General features: G+C 45.0%; 1 protein-coding gene across 4 annotated transcripts in view; it reads right to left on the reverse strand.

The window, feature by feature from the left end:
• Positions 1 to 22270, reverse strand: part of LOC119166687 (beta-hexosaminidase subunit alpha) — a 592332-nt gene that overhangs the window by 76808 nt on the left and 493254 nt on the right. For all 4 annotated transcript variants that reach the window (XM_075882395.1, XM_075882396.1, XM_037418007.2 and 1 more), the window contains one exon: positions 16493 to 16565. In XM_075882395.1, the coding sequence (XP_075738510.1) occupies positions 16493 to 16565 (73 nt within the window). The remainder of the gene's footprint in view (positions 1 to 16492; positions 16566 to 22270) is intronic.

Raw genomic sequence — 22270 nt, forward strand, 5'->3', positions numbered from 1 at the left:
GTAGCCACAAATCTTTTAAACGATATCTATAACAATAATAGGGTAGGTGTAAAGTGGAAAAACAGGTATCCAAGCCTGCAGAGGTAAAACAAGGGCTTAGACAGGAGTGTACCCTGTCACCCTTTTTATTGATGATGTACCTACAAGGATTACAGGCCAAATTAGAAGGAAGTGGGCTTGGCTTCAACCTCTGTTTCGTCAAATGAGGAAATCTCATTGAAGAGGCACTACCAGCATTGATGTACGCAGATGATATAGTGCTAATGGCCGACAACAAGGGAGATTTGCAGAGATTGGTGGACATCTGCGGTAAGGAAAGAGATAAGTTAGAATTCATATTCTCAAAGGAAAAATCAGTAGTCATGTTTTTTTTAATGACAATGAAGAAAGTGAGCTTAGAATACAGGAGGTCACGCTAGAGATAACAGATGAATACAAATACCTGGGCGTATGGATTAGCAATGGGGCTGAGTACATAAGGGAACACGAAATATACGTGATGACTAAAGGTAACAGGAATGCAGCGGTCATGAAGAACAGGGAACCGTGGAATTACAATAGATATGATGTTGTGAGAGAAATATGAAAACGGGTCATGGTTCCTGGTCTGACGTTCGACAATGCGATCTTGTGCGTGAGATCAGAAGTTCAAGTAAGGTTAGAAATTAAGCAACGTGGAATATGTAGGCTTGCCTTAGGAGCTCACGGGAATACACCAAATCTGGGAGTACAAGATAATATGAGATGGACATCATTTGAGGGCAGCTAAGCTAGCAGCAAGATGAAATGCGAGAAGCGATTGAGAGAAATGAGGGAGGAGTGTTGGGCTAGGAAGTTTTTAAGCTACTTGCACATGAAAAATGTCGATACGAAATGGAAGAAGAGAACCTGAAAATTCACTGGTAAATACTTATAAAACAGCAGGGGGCCAAACCAAAAAGAATTATCGGTTGTGAATAAGGTAAAGGAAGCTGAGGCCAATATTGGAGAATTGGCATGTTTAAGAAGTCCGCGCTGGAGATCTGTCGAACTTTTAGGCAGGGAATGGCCAAGGAAAGGATGTATGATAATACTCAGGGTAGTTCGCTACTGTTTGAGGCCAGGACGAGAGTGTTGCGAACCAAGACATACCGGGGCAAACACGAAGGGGTAGACATGGTATGGAGTGCGTGTGAAGAGGAAGAAGAAAGTACCGAACAGTTGATAATGTTCGGTAAAGGGCTTCACCCTATAGTTCAGGATGACGGCCTAGAGTTTTTCAAAGCACTGGGGTTTAGGGACAGGGAGGGCGAAATTGAGTTTAAGCAAGTAGAATTAACGAGAAGGAGGTTACCTGATCGGTGGCTAAATTCAAGGCACAAGTAAAAATTAAACCATGCACTGGAAGGTACGAATCCTCAACCTCACAATTTAAAGAAAAAAAATTAGCTTTTTGGTTCATTAAGTATTATGGCTTGGTGCCGCAAGCCACCGCCAGATCTAAAGGGTACAGCCATATTCATCCATCCATCCATCCATCCATTCATCCATCCATCCATCCATCTATCCATTCATCCATCCATATATCCGTTGAGTTCAGTTCGGACTGGCATGGTGGATGGACGTGTTTATTGAGCGCTCACGATCTACTGCACAGATATGGCGTTTTGCATGTTTCGAGCTTCCCTTTATGATTAACAAGGCAACAGTTAAAACATTTGTAGCACTTATTGCATTGTACGGCTTTTCGGGGGCAATAACCAGGTATCTACTACTTTGTGCGTGTGTGTGTTTGTTTCTTTGTGTTGTTCTTTTGTCTGGCCACTTCGAGGAAGAAGGTGCACGTACAGTCAACACACAAATTTTAGTAGTAGAGCTTGCTTTTGCTCTTTTAGGGGCGAAGCTTCTTATAGCGGCACCCGTTCGTCCCGCGTCCCGTCGTAGTATGTAACCAGTCTTACGCTTTGACCTGCAAGGTGGTGCCGGTGGGAAATTTCTCCTGTGCGTTGTTGAACAATAAAAAAGTTCGCAGCGTGCGCGTCAACTAAAAGTTGAATTCTTTTGTCTCTAATCCCCATTAGCAGCCATTGGCATGTCCATTTAGGAAACGTTAGTAGAAGTAGAAGTGTAAGTGTTAGCTAAAAGCCGACTTCTGCCATCTCCCATTCCCAGTAGCAGCCATTGTTTACCACCGTGATTAATGTTCAAAACGCCGTTGATTGATAAAAAACCAACGAAAGACGCCAGATGTGTTCTAAAAGCAAAACAAAAAGACGCCAGATGTTTCTAAAGCAAAACGAAAAGACGCCAGCTGCTTAACGAAAGACGCCAGGTGTTTTTGTGCCTCGGGCATCTGCACTAAGTATCCACCAACTCTGCCAAAACCGGTCCTTTTAGACAGACGGACGCTTCGCCCCACTCATCGGCATTCACTCTGTGAAAATGCCATGAGTTTTTTTATGTAAGGCAGGAATTGAGTTTTGTAGTTATCAATTGAGACAAGTCATAAGGACAATTTGGGTCATAAAGACATCCTTACAAAGGCTGTAAAGTGTTCAGGATGCGGGGCGGGTTTAAAAATGAACCCAAGTGCAGAATCGAATGAATAGGAGGCTGACGCGAAGTGTTGGCAGTGTGAGGTAGAAGAAAAATGGAGATCTACAGAGGAAGCACTAGGGAAGGTGAAAAGAGGAGCGGCAGACGGAGAGAACAGTAGGACACTGAAAACCAGAATGGTGGTAAAGAAAGAGCAAGAAAATTAGGAAAAAACAGGTTCAGCCGGTTCTATTGCCGTAATGCCCAGCTTCAGAGAAGTAGTGGTGGGGCTGGGAGGGGACAAAGCAGCCGGCGTCACAGGTGGAAGTAACCCCAAGGTGCAGGAAACTCCAGCTGAAAAGTCACTCCACGTGATAATTGCCAATGACTCGAATTTAAATCTATGCACAGAAGCAATCAAAGAGAGGGTAAGAGGTGACAAGAGGGTTGCAGTAGAGACGTTGCCAGGACGCAAGCTGGAAGCAGTCATAAGGCAAGCGAGCGCATAACTCAAACTACAGCTGATAGACGAAACCTTGTGATAATTTCAGGTGGTTTAAATGATGTCTGAAATAAAGATATGCCAGGACAAGTGACCACACTGGCGAAAAGGATCGAAGACATGCGCGCCACTTCTACTCAGGTACAGGTCGTGATATGCACGACACCGGAGGTAGCAGTGCGTGACGGCAACCTGGAAAAAGCAGTTGTCAACGCAAACCAAGTGATATGGCGGATGAGTCGAGAGAAAGGCTTTGAGGTGGTGGAAATACACAGGCAGGTGCATAAATGGGGTGGTTTCCAACGAGACAGAATTCACTTCTGTGGGCGGCAAGGTCTTGGTGTGGGTTGGTGATTTGCAGGACGCGCAGTAGCTTTTTTGGGGCATGTGGGACCTTCGCAGTGCAGGATAGCTAGTAATGAGGGACACAACCAGGAGACAGGGGGTATGGACAGATACAATTTCAAAGTGGTACTAATATTGTCACGTGCTTGCCCAAGAAAGATGATGACAGTTGTGCATGTGCCACGAAGGACTACGAAATGGACGAAGAAGAAGAACTCGCTAGCGCGTTCTAATTAAAAAGATCGACCTGCTTCTGGTGTCTCAGTCTCTACGGCAAGACCTCTGTTTTGACGTCGTGACACTGGTGGAGGTGCTGGGTACAACCGGATGCAGGACAGTCTTCCTCGGACTCGTTCATCTAGTCCAGAGACCCAGCCCCTCGTCACAACTCTGGTGCACCGATTCAGTCGGCGCCTACTAGGCCTAAGTCCGGAGTCCGTACCTGTTCCACCTCTAACCAGCATGGCAGCTCCTACCACATCCACGGCTACCCTTCCATCGCAGACCACACTTCCCTCCCAGGTGACTCTTGAACATCCTCGCGTTCCTGAAGTTTTCCATGGGGAAGAGTACGAGGATGTCGAGGACTGGCTCGAACAGTTCGAACGGGTCGCTGTATCTAACCACTGGAACGAACAGCACAAACTTGGCCGTGCATATTTCGCTCTTGAAGATAGCGCTCGCACGTGGTACGAGAACCACGAGGCTACTTTCCAATCTTGGGAAGATTTCCGCCGAAACCTCCTCGCCACATTTTTGAACACAGACCGACGGGATCGCCCACAGCAACTGATTGAGGCTCGCGCACAAAAACCCAACGAAACAGCCACCATGTACGCAGAGGGTATGATCCGTCTGTTTCGACGAGCTGACCCTGACATGCCTGAGGCGAAGAAGGTGCGTCACCTAATGCAGGGTGTCAAAGAACCAGTGTTTGCGGGCCTCGTGCGAAATCCACCTACAACAGTAGATGAATTCATAAGAGAGGCGACTGTCATCGAGCGCGCACTGCGACAACGATACCGACACTTTGACCGCCTGCCGAACCACACGGCAGTAAGTGCTGCGGCTCAGAACACTGCCGTGTGTGAAAGTTCCCTGCGACAAATGATTAGAAAAATACTGCGTGAGGAACTTCGGGCCCTCTGCGTCCCTACTACCCAACCGCCCGTCGCATCTGTTGCCGAAATCGTCCGCCAGGAGTTGAGGCAAGCCGTTACACCACCGGCGCCAAGTCCTGAGCCACATCCAGCGAGCTACGCTGATGTGGTCCGTCGTCCTCCACCGTCATTTGTGGCGACACCCTTCCTGCCACGACCCGCGGCCGTACCTTGGTGGCAACGGGATTCAATGAGACGACCACCAGTTCGCCGAACTAACTTGTGGCGCATGGCCGACCATCGACCTATTTGCTTCCGCTGCGGAGAACCAGGTCACATTGCTCGCTATTGCCGTCATAGCAATTCCGGCTTCGGGAACTTTTCTCGTCCCGCTTTTTTCCGCTCTGAAGACCGTCATGCCCATGATGCCGATCAACTGTCGACTGGCCAAGCAACTACACCGCGTCGCTGGCGATCTCCATCTCCTGCGCGTCACCATGACTTCCCTCAGAGCTACGCGGACGTCACCAGAGGCCGTTCGCCTAGCCCGCGCCGGGGAAACTAACTGCTGCGACCTCCGGGGGCAAGGTTGCAAATCGTCGAGACACCGAAAAGTTCCCCCTATCATCGCAAGAAGGTATGACGACTACCACGACGAATACGACGACGAATACGACGACGAATACTAATGCCGGTGAAGTTGTACGTGCTGATCTTGGCGTTTTCATTGACGGACATTACGTTACAGCACTGGTCGACACTGGCGCCGACTTCTCAATCATGCGACAAGAACTCGCCGACCGCCTTAGAAAGGTCAAGACACCGTGGACAGGGCCACACATAAGGAGTGCTGGTGGTCAGCTGATGATTCCCACGGGTAAATGCACCGCTCGACTTCGCATTGGGGATTCTAGCTTCGTGGCCACTTTCGTCCTGTTGCCAGACTGCTGTAAAGAGCTAATATTGGGCACGGATTTTCTTCGAGATCATGGCGCTATTATCAACATCCCTCAACGTATGGTGACGTTTTGCACACATCCGTATGTCGATGACAGCAGCGACGAACTACACGGCAGTTTGCGAATAGCCAACGATGTGACGCTCCCACCGAGATCCTGCTGCCTTGTGTCTGTGTCCAGTGGGTTGCCTTCCTATAAGGATGTGATAGTGGAGCACATAGTCGCTCTTTTGCTCACTCAAGGCATTTCCATCGCGAGAGGCATCCTAACGCTAACTGGTGGACAGGCAGAAGTGCTCCTTACAAACTTCAGCAACGAGCGCCGTCAAATCCAGAAGGGTACCGCAATTGCCTACTTCGACAATATAGACCAAGCCGGGGATTGCTGTGCTTTGCAACCAGATGACGCGACAGTCCCTGCCTCGACAACTTTGTCGGTGGACATCTGCTCCACGCTACCGTCCTCTGATAGGAAGCGTCTGCTTGGAATTATACACCAATTCGAAGACTGCTTTTCGCGTACGTCAAAGGTCCAGCGGACACCATTGACCAAGCACCGCATCATCACCGAAGACAACACGCGACCGATTCGGCAGAACCCCTACCGTGTGGCTCCTAAAGAACGCGAGGAGACTCAGAAACAAGTACAGAAGATGCTCGTGGATGACGTCATACAACCTTCGAAAGGTCCTTGGGCGTCCCCCGTAGTTTTGGTCAAGAAAAAAGACGGCAGCTTGCGTTTCTGTATTGATTATCGCAAGTTGAACCAAGTCACGAAGAAAGACGTCTATCCACTGCCTCGCATAGACGATTCACTCGATCGGCTGCGTCATGCGCGCTACTTCTCTTCAATGGACCTCCGAAGCGGCTACTGGCAGATAGAAGTCGACGAGAGAGATCGTAAAAAACGGCCTGATGGCCTTTACGAATTTAAGGTGCTTCCTTTTGGGTTGTGCTCGGCACCAGCCACTTTTCAGCGTCTCATGGACACCGTACTATTGGGCCTGAAGTGGCAAACATGCTTGGTCTATCTGGAAGATGTTGTTGTATTCTCAGCATCATTCGAGGAACATCTCAGCCGTCTATCCACCGTACTCTTAGCCATACGCTCGGCCGGCCTGACTTTAAAACCAGAAAAATGTCATTTTGGTTTCAATGAACTCAGCTTCCTAGGCCACGTCGTCAGTCACGACGGTGTTCGACCTGACCCGGCCAAAATAGACGCCGTAGCGCAATTTCCTGCACCCCGTGACAAAAAGGCTGTGAGACGCTTCGTAGGGTTGTGCGCCTATTACCGGTGATTTATCGAGGACTTTTCGTCTATTGCGGCGCCCTTGACACGACTCACACGTGAGGACGTCCCCTTCTTTTGGGGTGAACAGGAGCAAATGGCATTCATTGAACTGCGACAACGCTTGCAAACACCTCCAGTCCTTGCGCACTTCGACCAGGACGCCCCTACAGTACTTCACACTGACGCCAGCAATGTAGGTCTAGGTGCCGTCCTGGTGAAGTGGCAAGACGGCTGTGAAAGAGTAAAAGCCTACGCCAGCAGAACTCTCTCTCGCACGGAGGAGAACTACTCGACCACCGAGAAGGAGTGTCTCGCCGTGGTGTGGGCAGTCATCAAATTTCGTCCGTATTTGTACGGCCGCTCCTTCAAGGTTGTTAGCGACCATCACTCTTTGTGCTGGCTCACCAACCTTAAAGATCCATCTGGTCGTTTGGCGCGCTGGAGCCTAAGACTTCAAGAGTTTTACATGACCATCGTCTACAAATCTGGGAAGAGGCACACCGACGCCGACTGTCTCTCACGGTCGCCAGTGGAAACTGTCGCTCCTGATGACGAAAACTTCGACGCGGCATTCTTGGGAGTTGCCAACACAGCCACTATTGCACGAGAGCAGCGCAGTGACCCTGAGCTGTTACCACTCATTGAATATTTAGAAGGACGACGTAAAGACGTGCCGCGGTTATTTGCTAGAGTACTGTCATCTTTTTGCTTGCGAAACGATGTTCTCTATAAGAAAAACTTCTCACCAACTGGTAACCCGAACTTGCTCGTCGTGCCTGCTACTCTTCGAAAAGTAATTATGGAAGCGTGCCATGATGAAGCAACTTCTGGTCATCTAGGCTACACCCGAACATTGTGACGACAACGATGCAAGTACTACTGGCCAAAGTTACCTGCTTCTGTTAACCATCACGTGCGAACGTGCACCGACTGCCAAAGACGCAAAGCGCCTCCCAGCAAGCCAGCCGGTCTTTTACATCCAGTCGAAGCACCAGAAAAGCCGTTCACCCAGATTGGAATGGATTTCCTGGGTCCCTTTCCAACTTCCACAACAGGGAACAGATGGATTATTGTGGTCACTGATTACCTGTCCCGTTATGCGGAGACTAAAGCTATGCAGCGTGGCACAGCAGCAGAAGCCGCTCAGTTTTTCATCGAAAACATCGTCCTTCGGCATGGCGCTCCGACAACAGTGATCAAGACAGAGGACCTGCCTTCAACGCAGAGCTTTTGGAGTCGGTTCTCAGACTCAGCGGTACAGCTCACCGGAGAACAACTGCATACCATCCGCAGACAAACGGACTGACGGAGCGCCTCAATAGGACCCTCACAGACATGATCAGTATGTACGTTGACACAGAACATAAAAACTGGGATCAGATATTGCCGTACGTGACCTTTGCTTATAATACCGCTCGACAAGAAACCACTGGAATGACACCATTCAGTCTGATCTATGGTCGCGAAGTCACGACAACATTGGACGCCATGTTGCCGCATGAGTGTGACGACATCCATGTAGACACCGAAGAATTCACTCAGCGTGCCGAAGAAGCCAGACAGCTCGCGCGCGTGCGCATCTGTCATCAGCAGCATCAAGATGCACAACGCTACGACAACCGACACAAGTTTGTTAGCTACTCACCAGGCGACAAAGTGTGGTTCTGGATTCCAATACGTCGACGTGGACTGTCTGAGAAACTGCTAAGACGGTACTTTGGTCCATACAGCGTCACGCGACGCTTAAACGACGTGAACAACGAAGTTGTTCCCGACACTAATTGTAGTTCTAAGCGCCAAAAGCGTTTGCCCGAAGTCGTGCACGTCGTGCGTATGAAACCATATTTATCGAGTTAATTAGCTCCCGGTTACCGTTTTCGTACGACCACTTCATACGCCAAGTAGAGCACCTAAGTTGCGCATAGGGACGATGCTTCTTTCGGAGGGAGGCAAATGTCACGTGCTTGCCCAAGAAAGATGATGACAGTTGTGCATGTGCCACGAAGGACTACGAAATGGACGAAGAAGAAGAACTCGCTTGCGCGTTTTAATTAAAAAGATCGACCTGCTTCTGGTGTCTGTCTCTACGGCAAGACCTCTGTTTTGACGTCGTGACAATATTTAATAGAGTTAAAGTTCGGGGCAGAAATACACGTAGCCACGTGGGCTGAGCCATTTCAGACATAGGGTATATTAACATGCACGGTGGCAGGAACACGCTGAAGTGGGAAGAGATAGGAGAACAGCTAAGAGAGGAGAGGCAGATGGTATAAGGTTTTGTAGAAACACAATTTATGGACATGGAACAACCTGCTAACAATCCGGACTACGCTTGGGAATAATGTAATAGAACAGAAGGCAGCAGAAAGGGGGATGGTACTGGGGCATTCATCCATAAAAGTACAGACTGGCAAAGCGTGATGCAGGAGGGAAAGGAACATTTATGGCTAAAAGGGAAAGTGGCAGGACGAATGACATTATTTGGTTTAGTGTACATGTGGATGGGAGCAAAAGCCAGAAAGGAAAACTAGGCAATGGTAGAGTGTATCTCAAAGAACATTGTGGAATTAGGAGGAGAGTGCGAGATAATTATACTAGGAGAAATGAATGCGCACATAGAAAATATTGATAGATACACCGACCCAACAGGCAAAATGATCATGGATATGCGTGAAAGGCATAATTTGATCACTTGCAACAGTACCCAGAAGTGTGAACGGCAATAATAAGGTAGGTAGAAAGGCTGCAGTCGACGATAATTACGCACTGATGTCACATAGGATGTATTGCCACATTGAATATGCAGCACAAAGAGAACAACGAAGAACACGCGCAGCGAGAGAAGAAGACGAGGCTCTCTTCCGATCAGTTTGCCAGTGTTCTGGTACAATAAAAGTGAGTTCCCTGGATACGACCGCTGCTGATTCTGCATTGTGACACTGGTGGAGGTGCTGGGTAAGTCGGACCCGCGCAAGCTGCACCATACATCTACTACACCGTCTTTTGTAGAAGAGCATCGGGACGCTGCTTTCTGGAGCAGGGAAAATGCCACATTGAATATGCAGCACGAAGAGAACAACGAAGAACACGCGCAGCGAGAGAAGAAGATGAGGCTCTCTTCCGATCAGTTTGCCAGTGTTCTGGTACAATTAAAGTGAGTTCCCTGGATTCGACTGCTGCTGATTCTGCATTGTGACAGTATGATAGGTTTATGGGAATTCACATTTATGAAAGGTGCTCGAGAAGTCTGGGTAGTGATCACAAATGTATTAAGCTAAGTTTTGGAAGAGCAGTGAAAGTGGGAAAAAGACAAGATGAGCAACTACAGAAAAATATTTATTCAGAAAGGCAAATTGAAATAGCCAATAAACAAATTAAGATTGTAATCAGTGACGATAAAAATAGTGTGGACATACACGATTCTGATTAGACTGTTTGAGCTAGAGCTTGCTGAGGCACGTGACAAGTCACACCAGAAAAGAAGACACAAACCCAAAAGTTAGTGGCATGAGGAAGTTAGGAGAGCCATAGCAAAACGTGAGGAAGCCTCTAGGAAACCCAGACATGCTACGCAGCCGGGTGAACCGACAGATGATGATGAATGAAAATGGGAAATTTTTCTAGACTGTAGAAGAGATGCATCACTTCTTATCAATGAAAAGATTAGAACAAAGGAAGCTCAGTGGCTGGCACAAGTACATAAATACGATAGGAAGGCAGCTGAAAAATTTTGGAACCATATAAATTGCACAAGGAATGAGACGAGCCTAGAGCAGAGGTTTATAACTACAGCTCAAGACGCTAGGCTAGAATGGGGCGATGCTATTGAATTTATAAGAACAAGGGTGACAGGAAAATTTCAAAAAAGAATTGCTTCATTCGCCACAATTGACAGTGATGAATCAAGTGGCGCAATGGCTCTATTTTCACAACGATAATGGTAATGGGCTGAAATGGGGGTTCCTAGTAGCACACCAAAGGCCCATATGACATTCCAATTATGTTGATAAAGACACTAGGTACGAAGTCTAAGCAGGCTTTAAGGGAGGCAGTGAGCGAAATAATGATCGATGGTGAAGCCCCTTATGCATGAAAAATTAGCGGGATGAGAATGATCTCTAAAGGAAAGGGAGACAAAGCTGACATAAACAACTACCGTACTACAACCGTGACATCAGTGGTCTACAGGCTGGTGGTGCAAATTTTAAAGGAAAGACGGCAGGCATCGAGAGAAAATGAAGGGGTGCTGGGAGAATCGCAGTATGGGTTTCGGAAACACAGGAGGTTGGAAGACATACTGTTCTTTCTTACGCAGTGCATCGAAGTAGCAGATAAGGAATACAGGTCCTGTGGCTAGCATTTTTGGATATAAAGGGAGCGTACAATAGCGTGGTTCAAGAGGACTTGTGGGGAATACTGGACACACTACGTGTGGAAGATGGAGTCACTAATCTTTAAAATATATCTATAAAGGTAATAAGGCAGTTTTAAAGTGGGAAAAACGGGTATCCAAGCCTGCAGACGTGAAACAAGGGCTTGGGCAGGTGTGTCCTCTGTCACCTTTGTTATTCATGATGTGCCTACAAGAATTAGAGGCCAAATTAGAGGCAAGTGGACTGGGCTTCAACCTCTCTTTCGTCTAACAAGGAAAATTCATTGAACAGGCACCACCAGCATTGATATACACAGATGATAGAGTGATAATGGCCGACAACAAGGAAGATTTGCAGAGATTGATTGACATCTGCGGTATTGAGGGACATAGTTCAGATTTCAGATTCAGTAAGGAAAAAATCAGCAATCATGTTTTAGGGGCGAAGCTCCTTATAGCGGCACCTGTTTGTCCCGCGTAGTATGTAACCAGTCGTACATTTTGACCTGCAAACATTTTGACCTCCAAGGTGGTGCCGGTGAGAGATTCCTTCTGTGCGTTGTTGAACAACAATAAATAGTGCTCAATGTACATGCCAATAGCTGATAATGGGGTATGAGAGACAGGAGCATTCGGCTTTTAGTTAACGTGCACGCTGCGATCTCCATTAGCAGACATTGCATGTACATTGAGCACTATCTGAAGGGAAAGGGTTGCTACGTTATACCCGCTGGGTGGAACCACCTTAGTTTTAGAAAAGGTTTAGCGAGCGTTGAGCCGCAATGCCATGAATACAATGAACTAGTATATACCATGAATGAACTCGAGGTAGGTAAATGTGGGAAGTAGGTACGAACTGCAAGCCGTAAGAAAGTAAAAGCCGAATTCTCCTGTCTCTCAATTCCCATGCAGCCATTGGCATGTACATTGAGCTCTATCTGCCAGGAAAAGGTTGCTACGTTATACTCGCTGGGCGTAACGTCCTAGGTTTTAAAAAGGTTTAGCGAGCGTTGGGCTGCAGTGCCATGAATATAGCGAACTAGTATATACTATAAACTGGAGGTGGTTAAAGGTGGGAAGTAGACACGAAGTGCAAGCCATAAGAAAGTGTGCGTGTGCCACCTCTCGTTTAGTCCTTGGAATGTCCGCTGGATGGCGGTGTTTCTATATGGGTATATATGATGAAAATATGCGAGATGGTGGTACTTGGAGTGTTGAATAGATGGACGAACGGACACACAGACAGATGCATGAAAGGACGCATGAACGGACGCAGGGGCGAATGCATGGACGAACGCAGAAACGGACGCACGCACGGACGGGCGGATGGACGCATGGACGGTCGCACAGACGGAAGGAAGCAAGAACGGATGAACAGACGCATGCTTCGCCCCACTCTCCATCATTCCCTCCGTGGATATGCTGCCAATTTTTTAATGATAATGAAGGGAGGGAGCTTAGAATACAGGAGGTCACGCTAGAAATAACAGATAAATACAGATATCTGGGCGTATGCATAAGTAATGGGATGAAGTATCTGAGGGAATACGAAATATCCGGGACGACTAAAGGTTACAGAAATGCACTGGTCATGAAAAACGGGGCACTGTGGAATTACAATACGTAAGATGTTGTGGGAAGAATATGGAAAGGGGTCATGGTTCCTTGTCTGACGTTCGGCAATGTGGTCTTGTGCATGAGATCATAAGTTCAACAAGAATAAAAATTTAAGCAACGTAGATTATGTAGGCTTGCTTAAGGAGCTCACGGGAATACAACAAATCAGGGAGTATAAGGTCATATGAGATGAACATCGCATCAGGGCAGTGACACTAGCAGCAAGATAAAATTTGTGAAGCGGTTGAGAGAAATGGAGGAGGAGCGTTGGGCTAGGAAGTTATTCAGCTACTTGCAAATAAAAAAAATGTCGTTACAAAATGGAGGAAGCGATCCAGATAATTGACTGGTAAATACTTGGAAAACAACAGGGGGCCAAACCAAAAAGAATCATCGCTTAAGAAGAAGGTGAAGGAAGCTGAGACCAATGTGTGGAGAATTAGCATGATTAAGAAGTCTGCACTTGAGATCTATCGAACTTTTAAGCAGGAAATTACCAAGGAAAGATTTAATGATAGCACTCGGGGTAGTTCTCTACTGTAGGAGGCGAGGACTGGAACATTGCGAACCAAGACATATCGGGCAAAGTATAAAGGGGTAGACACGGAACGCCGTGGGTATTGAGAGGAAGAAGAAACTGCCGAACGCTTCATAATGTTCTAGAAAGGGCTTCACCCTATAGTTCAGGATGATTGCGCAGAGTTTTTCAAAGCACTGGGGTTTAGTTATAGGGAGGGCATAATGGACCTTAAGCAGGTAGAATTAACTAGAAGGAGGTTATCTGATTGCGGGCTAAAGTCAAGGTGGGAGTGGAAATTAAACCCTCCACTGCAAAGTACCAGTCCTCGACCCCACTATTTAGAGGGAGAAGAAAAGATGAATCTAGTTTTTTGGTTCACTAAAGAGTACGGCTAGGTGGCATTAGCCACCGGCTGATCTAAAGGGTACAGCTGTATCAATCCATTCATCCATCGTCTTCTTTTTAGTTGTTATAAAAAGATTGATTTATTTAAATTTGATAAGGCATTCAGCGCCTATAAAGGGAAAGTTGGATGTTTTTTTGTTGCAAGCCTCTTCGCACACATGCCACCGCCCCGCTATAAAGAGGATGAATTAGGATCCATTCATCCATCCGTCTCTAGACAGAAGACTCTCTTTTCGACGTAGTTTGAAGCGTAGAACAGGATAGGAGGCCGATTTCTTCTTAATGGCTAGCGTTAAACTACACATGTCTGTTCTCGCCGTTCTTAGGTATATGTAAACTGTCGGTCACCTTTGACACATACCATCATGCCTGTGGCACTTACCTTCATGCGGGTTTGTGCAACACATTTGGCGGGAAGGGTTCGACGACGCACGCAATGGGATTTTGACAATATTCATGTCATGACGAGGCAATTATATTCGTCATATAATTTCACGCTCTTATAATGATAATTATTTACACCAAGTAAAAGGGGTGATCATGAGAGCACCCCGACTTAGGCTGATAGATAGATAGATAGATAGATAGATAGATAGATAGATATATAGATAGATAGATAGATAGATAGATAGATAGATGGACGATTAGTGCCCTTACTCAACGCCGCCAGCATGGCCTCGTTTCATTTCAACACATATTTATCAGTACATTATTAACATTATTTGTTCATTTCCCAAACGTATGTTTGACTTGAACACTCAACTACTGAACGTCATCAACTAACACCCTAATAGCGAATGACAAACGCACTATTGGAAAACGTGATGATTTCTAGAAATATATTTGCGAGGAAGATGCAAATATGCTCTAAAAACGCAAGCAGCCACCCAGTAACCTAACAAGCTGATGAGCAAGAAAAGAATCCCCAACCCGCCTATTATAGGTGGAATTAGCAGCTCTGGTTTAGCCCAATATTTTGTGACCGTGTGTCACAAGACGTGCGCCGCATGAGACCTACGCTGTTTTGGGTACTCCGAAGTAACATTCGTTCCAAAAATAAATATTTTGGAGTTCACACTCGTGCGTCTCTATCTCGTGCTTGTCTACTGCGGACGCTAAAAAAACTGTAGTAACGCATACTCTTTTTTTTCTTGTGACAGTAGACTTCTTTCTCGCTACAAGGAACATTGATGCAGCGAGCCAATCGGGGTGGTGCGTAGAGATGTTTTCGCGTGTTGCGGAAAACTTGGCTGAATTACGTGTTCAACATTAGATGAAATTTACCATAAATATTATGAGTCCTTTAGACTTAAAGCAACCAGCTTCCCTTTCTGAATATATAGCTAGCCTGGGCGACCTTGTGGTGGTGCATGTGGCAAGTCGGGATGCTTCCTCGTTATCGAGGGCAACGGTTACGCATATCTCTTCACATTTTTTCTGAAAAGTGATTATCCCGTGAAAACAAAATCTAAGGAATGGAATAGAAAGAATAGTGTAGATCACATTACCGAAGGCACTAAGCATGCATGTCACTCGATCAGTCGACTCAACGAGCATAACGTGCGCAATCGGCCCAGGAGTTTTATGCAACTCTGCTTGATGTCGAAAACATACCACGCCCCACAGCAAATACAATTCAGCAGATCCCACGCACCTAGAAATGGATGTTATGCGAAGCATGGGGAGGGAAGGTGACCGTTTTGCAATTTTTAGATTGAGCAACACCTCTTAAATTGATGCTAAATAAATGAACAAATGTTGCACGTACACACATAAGCTGACGAGTTTAAGATGTTTATATAACCAGTTGTTTGCGCTTGCGCAACGATTCCAACTGGACCATTGGTATTTGCAACACCAGCAGCTGATATGAAGCGCTCATTCTCACGAGGATTCTGGCTCTAGACACTGCTAGATAAATCAACTTCTTCGCATGGAGAGGTTGAACGACAATTGACGTTAACCAGACCTGACGGCTGTATGCGAACAGTACATATGCAGTGTTTATAAAATTGGTTAGGCAAAACTGCAGGCACGCATGACTTTGCACCAAGATTGGCATCTGACTGAAAAGTAGTTGCAAGACCTGGCATAGATTTGTGGTAAAATGCTTCATTGCCGTACAGGATGCTTGGGTATGATTCTAGCTGGGGCCCTCACAATTATTCTTCGCATTTGTTGGGTCGATGCTCTAGCGATGTCAGGTATTGCTTAATGCTCACACGTTCCATGTGTGTTCTCGTCGTTTCTGGGTAGATACGAAGTGTCAATCACCTGTGGCACATACCCGCATACCAGTAGCACATACCCACCGATGGGTATGTGCTACTGTCTGGCACAAACTGTTTGACGACGTACGCGTAAGGAAAACGAAAAACGGTGAAGTGAAGTTTATTTCCTTTCATATAAATGAGGAAGCCGGGGCTAGAGGTTGGGGTGCCCGACAATGGCTTCAGCTCCATGGTACAGTCTGGGAACAGTTAACAAAACAATATGACTGAACACATGACATAATAAATATATAAATAAGCTACACTTGAAAGTACAAGATACACGGTTCTTAATCATATAGCAGTGAAAATATTAGACCTAACAGAGACCGGAGTCGAGTAAATATTCTTTTTTTCCTTTTTAATTAATGTGACAATATTCATGTCTTGACCAGTGCGTTATATTTGACAAACTATTGTACCCTACCATCCTAATTTTAGTTCACGCCAAGTTAAATGGGTGACCACGAGAGGACTCAAATGTAAGCGGCTAGATCGATCAAACGACTGATAGATAGATAGATAGATAGATAGATAGATAGATAGATAGATAGATAGATAGATAGATAAGTAGATAGATAGATGACAGACTCACCTGCACTTTGTTGTCGAACACTTCTTGCCAAACCATGCAACTCTTGCGCAATACCTTTACAATCTCGAGCAATCTATAAAAAAAGTCGTGCAATTAGAAAACAGAGCGTTAGCAACTTTTTGGTGCAGTGCCATCACGTGCCACGTTGAAGTACAATACAGATAATCATATATATTACGAGCTGAGCGTACCAGTACATACTCGGTGTGCTCGTGAGATTTTTTATTTAAGTCGTATTATTATTGTAATTATAAATAGTGTAGGCCAATATGCTCTCCGTTCGAGGAGCGTCAATACAATAAACAAACCATTACAAAATAAACCTAATAGTAGGAAATGAAAGAAAGAGTAGACACTTCTTGAAAAGGATGCGACTTAGAGCCATATTGCGGAAGACGAAGTTGTTCTTAGGCAAAATTTCCCTTCCGTGAAGAACTGCGTGCAAGTAACATCAGCGAACTCAAAGGTGACACACTAAACATAATGAAAGAAAAGAAAAGGAACGCACGAAAGAAATCACAAATCAGTCACAAAACAATGAAACTCTCTCAAAATAATAGCAAGGCACTGCACACAGTAAGATGTTCACATTAACATGCTAACTTTTAAGCTAATCAAGTGTCTCCATCTTTCTTGTCCACGTCTACTGTGGACGTTAAAAAGGTAAATATAGTAACACATACTGTTCTTTTTTGTAATATATAGTAACACATACCCGTCTATGTAATACCATAAAAAGAGCAATCAGGGGCAAAAAATATTACGAGGATGTGGAGCTCTGCTCAAGTTTATGCTTCCTTGTTAAAAGAATTGCTGTTCTCATTCTTTTGCAAAGTTACTTGATTGCAAGTCATGAGGAAGGGAATTACATATCAGTATGATTTGCGTAAAGAGTACTATTCGTGTGAAATTTAGTTTTGACAAATTGTGGTGTAACGAAAAAAGCTGTCGAAGCCTTGTTGTTCTTGTTTGTAGAAGTGTTACATAGTGCGGTAGCTGAAGCCGAATTTATAATGCTTTCTGGAAACAGTACACGACGAAGTTTACGACGCTATGCTAGTGAATTTATATTATTATCAAGCTTTAGTAATGCCAAAGAGTCTTCTCTTCTTCATTATCCAATTATAAACCTAACGGCCCTCCTTTGCACATGCTTGATATTTAATGTGTTCTTGATGTGGAGATTTCTGAAAACCACCGCATATTCAATGTCTGTAGGCACTACTATGTTACAGGCTAATATCTTCGCATTTAAAGGTGCTTTCAAGGCTTTATATTCAAAAACAAACTTTTCGCATATCTGCAGAGCAGGTAAGCGATATATGGTCACACCATGTAAATATGTTATTCAGTATTTGTATTTCAACAAATATAATTACCGTGCCGTTTAAAACATAAAAATATTCTAGTTACCTTTTTCGTGATACTCACAGCAAGACTATTTCTCTACAATCATTTCTATGCACAAAGTTCACACCAATCTGAAATTGCTATTACTGAATTCTTCAACCATTGGTAAATGTTTCTTGAGGCTAAGTTTTTAACATTCACCCGCAAAGAAGTTCAAATGCCCTACAAGAGAGATATTGCCTGCTATATGACTTAAATAAATCCAGAACAACAGTGCTTCAAATACGCTGCCTTGCGGCAGGCCCGAAGGTACGTGGCGCGCCGCAGAATATTTCTTAATTTCTACTAATTGCTGGCTGGGTTGAAGATATCCCTGAATCCATGGCATAGCGTTTGAAGGAAGACAATATGCTCGATAATATTTCTCCAGGAGGCACATTACCAAATGCTCAACCAATTAAAAAAATTTTGCAGTTCCCAACCACCTTGAGAATCAACATTATTAACGCCAAGCATGCAGAGGAAAGGTGATGATGTTCTAACCTTTTTATTGGGTGACACGCTAATAAATGACGCTAAATATAGGTACAAATGTTGCATGCAAAGATATATGTTGAATAGGTGCAGAGGTTTATATAACCAGGTATTTCCTCTTGTGCAATGATTCCAAAAGAAACATGAATGTTATATCAATGCCAAAAGCGATAAGCTATGAAACGCTGGCGCTCGCAATGATGGTAGTCCTGGACACTGCTGCATGAATAAACTTCACCGCTTGGCAGCTAACTACAATCGACGTTAACTCGACAGCGCGGCTGCATTACAGGACTACATATGTAACATTTAAAAATGCGGATTGCCAGCACTGCAACTAAGACTGACGTTTTCCCAACAGTACGGTTTATTTGAAAAGTAGTTCCGAGACTTAGCATGGCTCAACTGCCACGCAGAATGCTGGGGATTGATTTCTCCTTTGAACCCGCCATTTACTTTTTACACTCGTCAGGTCAACGCTGCCAATGTCAGAAATTAGATGCGAAGCACCTTAGGGTCGAGCTCAATCCTATGGACGGCGTGACCATCCTTTGCTGACCATCCTTTGGATGCGCTGCGCATCCTTTCCCTCTCTTTTGCCTCGCAGCGCCAACGCACGGAAGCTCTGTTAAAGAGACACTAAAGTCAAATACCGATTTACGTCAAAGTGAATGCTCAAAGTAGGACAACATCTAAAAGGACAATATTATCAACTGCAGTGCCCTACTTACCGAAAAGTTAAGGTAAATGCATAGGAACATATGCGCCGCAGTAGGCCATTTTAAAAACGATTGCGAGGACATCAGACGGGTCACCTACATTTAATTATTTGTAATAAATCTAGCTGCAATAAATAAAGAACCTTCCGTGAATCAAGAGACGCGGTAAAATTCAACTTCTTCGTTTCTGTTTCAATAATGAATAAAATAACTGCTGAACGTTACTATGAGGAATGGCGCGAGTGGCTCAAAAATTGAATTTTCGCGTAGTTAAACAGAACATTTGGTGCCATCTAACAGGGCACAGTTCAACCGAAAAATGTCTGCGATCTCGAAGCCAATGGCAGGAATTTGATGATTGGCTATTGTGGCTGCTGTCACTTCTTCTGCTTTTTGTCTGCTGCTAGTAGCGCAGTAAAGCTGGGCAACGTTTGTTCATCGCAACAGTGACGTGAATCGGTCCAGTCGGTCCGCTTCTTGAGGTGGGTAACTTGAAGTGCGCTAACTTTATGCGGGCCACTGAAACTTCATTTTGTTTAGAAATAGGCCCTTTCTTTACACAAAACCTACACTACGAGGCTTCTGGACCGCTATTTCAACAATCAAAGTCAAAAGAATAGTTGCCTTTAGGGTCCCTCTGACCAATGGTTGCTGTTCTCTCTCTCAAAATGCCGCCCCTCTACACCCCCATTGCGCTTGCGCTTTCGCACCTCCTTTCTCAACTCCTACGCTTTCTCTCTCTCACCCCGTAACACTTAAAAAAGCAGCATCAGTTATTCGCAATGTTCATTGACTGTTGCACCACCTAGCGGAATTCAGAAACGTTCTCTCGAGGAGGATCAGTAGACATACGCTCCCAATGATCCTTCAATCGGCGGTTCTAGCCGCAGTGTTGACACGTTAGCAACAAAAAACATAAACCACTATGCTTTTCTTGTGAATCAGTAAATATACCGGACAATTCGTGACACGATATATCTGATTTGTTCTTGCGAGATGCGAAGATAACGCGAGAAAAACGTGCCAACTCACGCTCTCGGTTATAGCCCGCAGAGTACACATATAAGCTTTGTGATGTTTTCTGCAGCCACATTAGATAGGTAAATGTTATGTGCATAACATTTACCTAGTAAACTAGCCTTGTTTTACGTGCGTATAGCATTCGCAGTACTTTTGTAGTGCATGAATGCTATACCATTCATTGTACGTTGAAAGTAGCGCAGGCTCGCTACTTAATTACGTTTGTAAACCTTGGCCTACGCTGCAACGCGTCTTTTGTTTGCGTTCGTTCATACATAGCAGCACACTGAAGGCGATTTATTTTTTGCCGGGTACTGGAACGAAATGATCTCCGCACGCTGAGATAAACGTACGTGATGAGTAACGCGTTGTTGGTGCTATCGAAGTCGTTGGCAGAGAGAACTCCTCAGATTACTTTCAGCGTTGATGTTCAAGAAAACCGTTTTGACGTCGAGGATTTTTCACTGGACGTAGGTGGTTGTCAACGCGCCGAGAATGACAACGGCGATGAACGATCAGCTGCAGGATCACAATCAGAGAGTGGCACCTAATGTCCCGTCGTGCTTTAGTGTTTTCTCACGCTCGTAAGTCAATTTGATTGTATTTATTGTATGATATCCTTCAGAAAGCTCAAAATAACAGAGTTCATTTTCTTGTGCAATGAATGTATCCCAGTTACAGTAGATATTACAAAGCGCCGCATGCCACCAACACGCTCGAGTTCGACCAGGGAAGCGATATAGTTACGGAGCTACGGAGCCAAATTGAGTGTATCCTCTTGCCACTGAAGTTAGCTGCAAACTAGCGCTCGTATTTTCAACCACGAGCTATAAATGTCCCTCAATCATTTTCTACGTGGAGCTATTTGAGACAGGACGCAGTTCACACTAGTAAAATATTCATGTTTCTTTTAGTTTATCTGTTGTGACTTTGCGCGAGAAAGCCCCGCATTTTTACGTGCAATTCAACCGCGAAGCAGTGTCTGCAGTTATATAAAACGCTGATAGTGCGCCCCCATAACCTTTATTTTATTATTACGTTAAGTTTTATTGGCGCAAGGGCATCTAAGGCCAAAGAGCGCCAGTACAAGTGTTTCATTTCGGTTATTGGTTTAAAAATTGAAACAAATGATTAAAACATGATTAAAAATTAACAAATATCTACGAACCATTTAAAACGCAGTACACTTAAAAGAATGTCACTTTGTTTAAAAAAAATGTCACTTTGCTAAAACCTTCATTTTGTTGGCTGAAGTCTGTGCTGAAAAATTTGTCTGCAAGGCCCAAGACCCTCGCAGCTGAAGTCCTTGCCTGAGCAAGAACTGCGAAGGCTCAGACATACTTTTTATGCACCAGGGGGTACCTCACACTTGAGGCGCAGCCTGGTGCCTAGGATGGAATGATATCATTGTTAAAAATTTCACTTTCCCAAGATAATGAAGAAGCCTCTTAAGGTCAACCACTGCATCAAGTGATAAAAACAGCGCTGGATGAAGTGGGATATGATATTGATAGAGCTGCCTGAAATGGGTCAGTCGTGCTTGGTGAAGCATAGGACATTGTATGAGGACATGCACAACGGTTAGACTCTCTCCACAGTGTATACATGTAGGTGGATCAGTGCCTGTCAAAAGGTGTTTATGTGTGGCTTGAGTGTGGCCTATTCTGAGCCGTGTTAGAGCGACTTCGGCGAACCTGTTGAGTTTTGGGGGGATAACTTTTCTCAGCTGGGGTTTTACAAGGTGGAGTTTGTTGTCGACTTCTCTGTCCCATTCAGCTTGCCAGTGGTTGCGTAGACCTCTACGTACAACAGGTTTTAGATCTACACCCGGAACAGAGGTTATATCTATGGTTTGCCGACCAGCGGCTTCTTGTGCATTCTTGTCCACTATTTCATTGCCCGCAATTCCAGAATGACCTGGAACCCAGCAAATAACAATAGAAAGTTTGAAGTTGTAGGCTGCATAGATTTCATTAAAGAGCTTGTTGAAAGTAGGGTTCTTGCTGTACTTGCCACAAGACAGGGCCCTGACAACACCTAAAGAATCTGTGTACACTATAGACTTTTGTATCTTGTGTTGTTTAATGTTTTGTATAATAAGCAGGATACCATAGGCTTCCGCTGTGAAAATGCTGTTATGTGTATGCATGGTTCT

The sequence above is a fragment of the Rhipicephalus microplus genome, unplaced genomic scaffold (genome assembly GCF_043290135.1).
Source record: "Rhipicephalus microplus isolate Deutch F79 unplaced genomic scaffold, USDA_Rmic scaffold_12, whole genome shotgun sequence".
NCBI classification, from domain to species: Eukaryota; Metazoa; Arthropoda; class Arachnida; order Ixodida; family Ixodidae; genus Rhipicephalus; species Rhipicephalus microplus.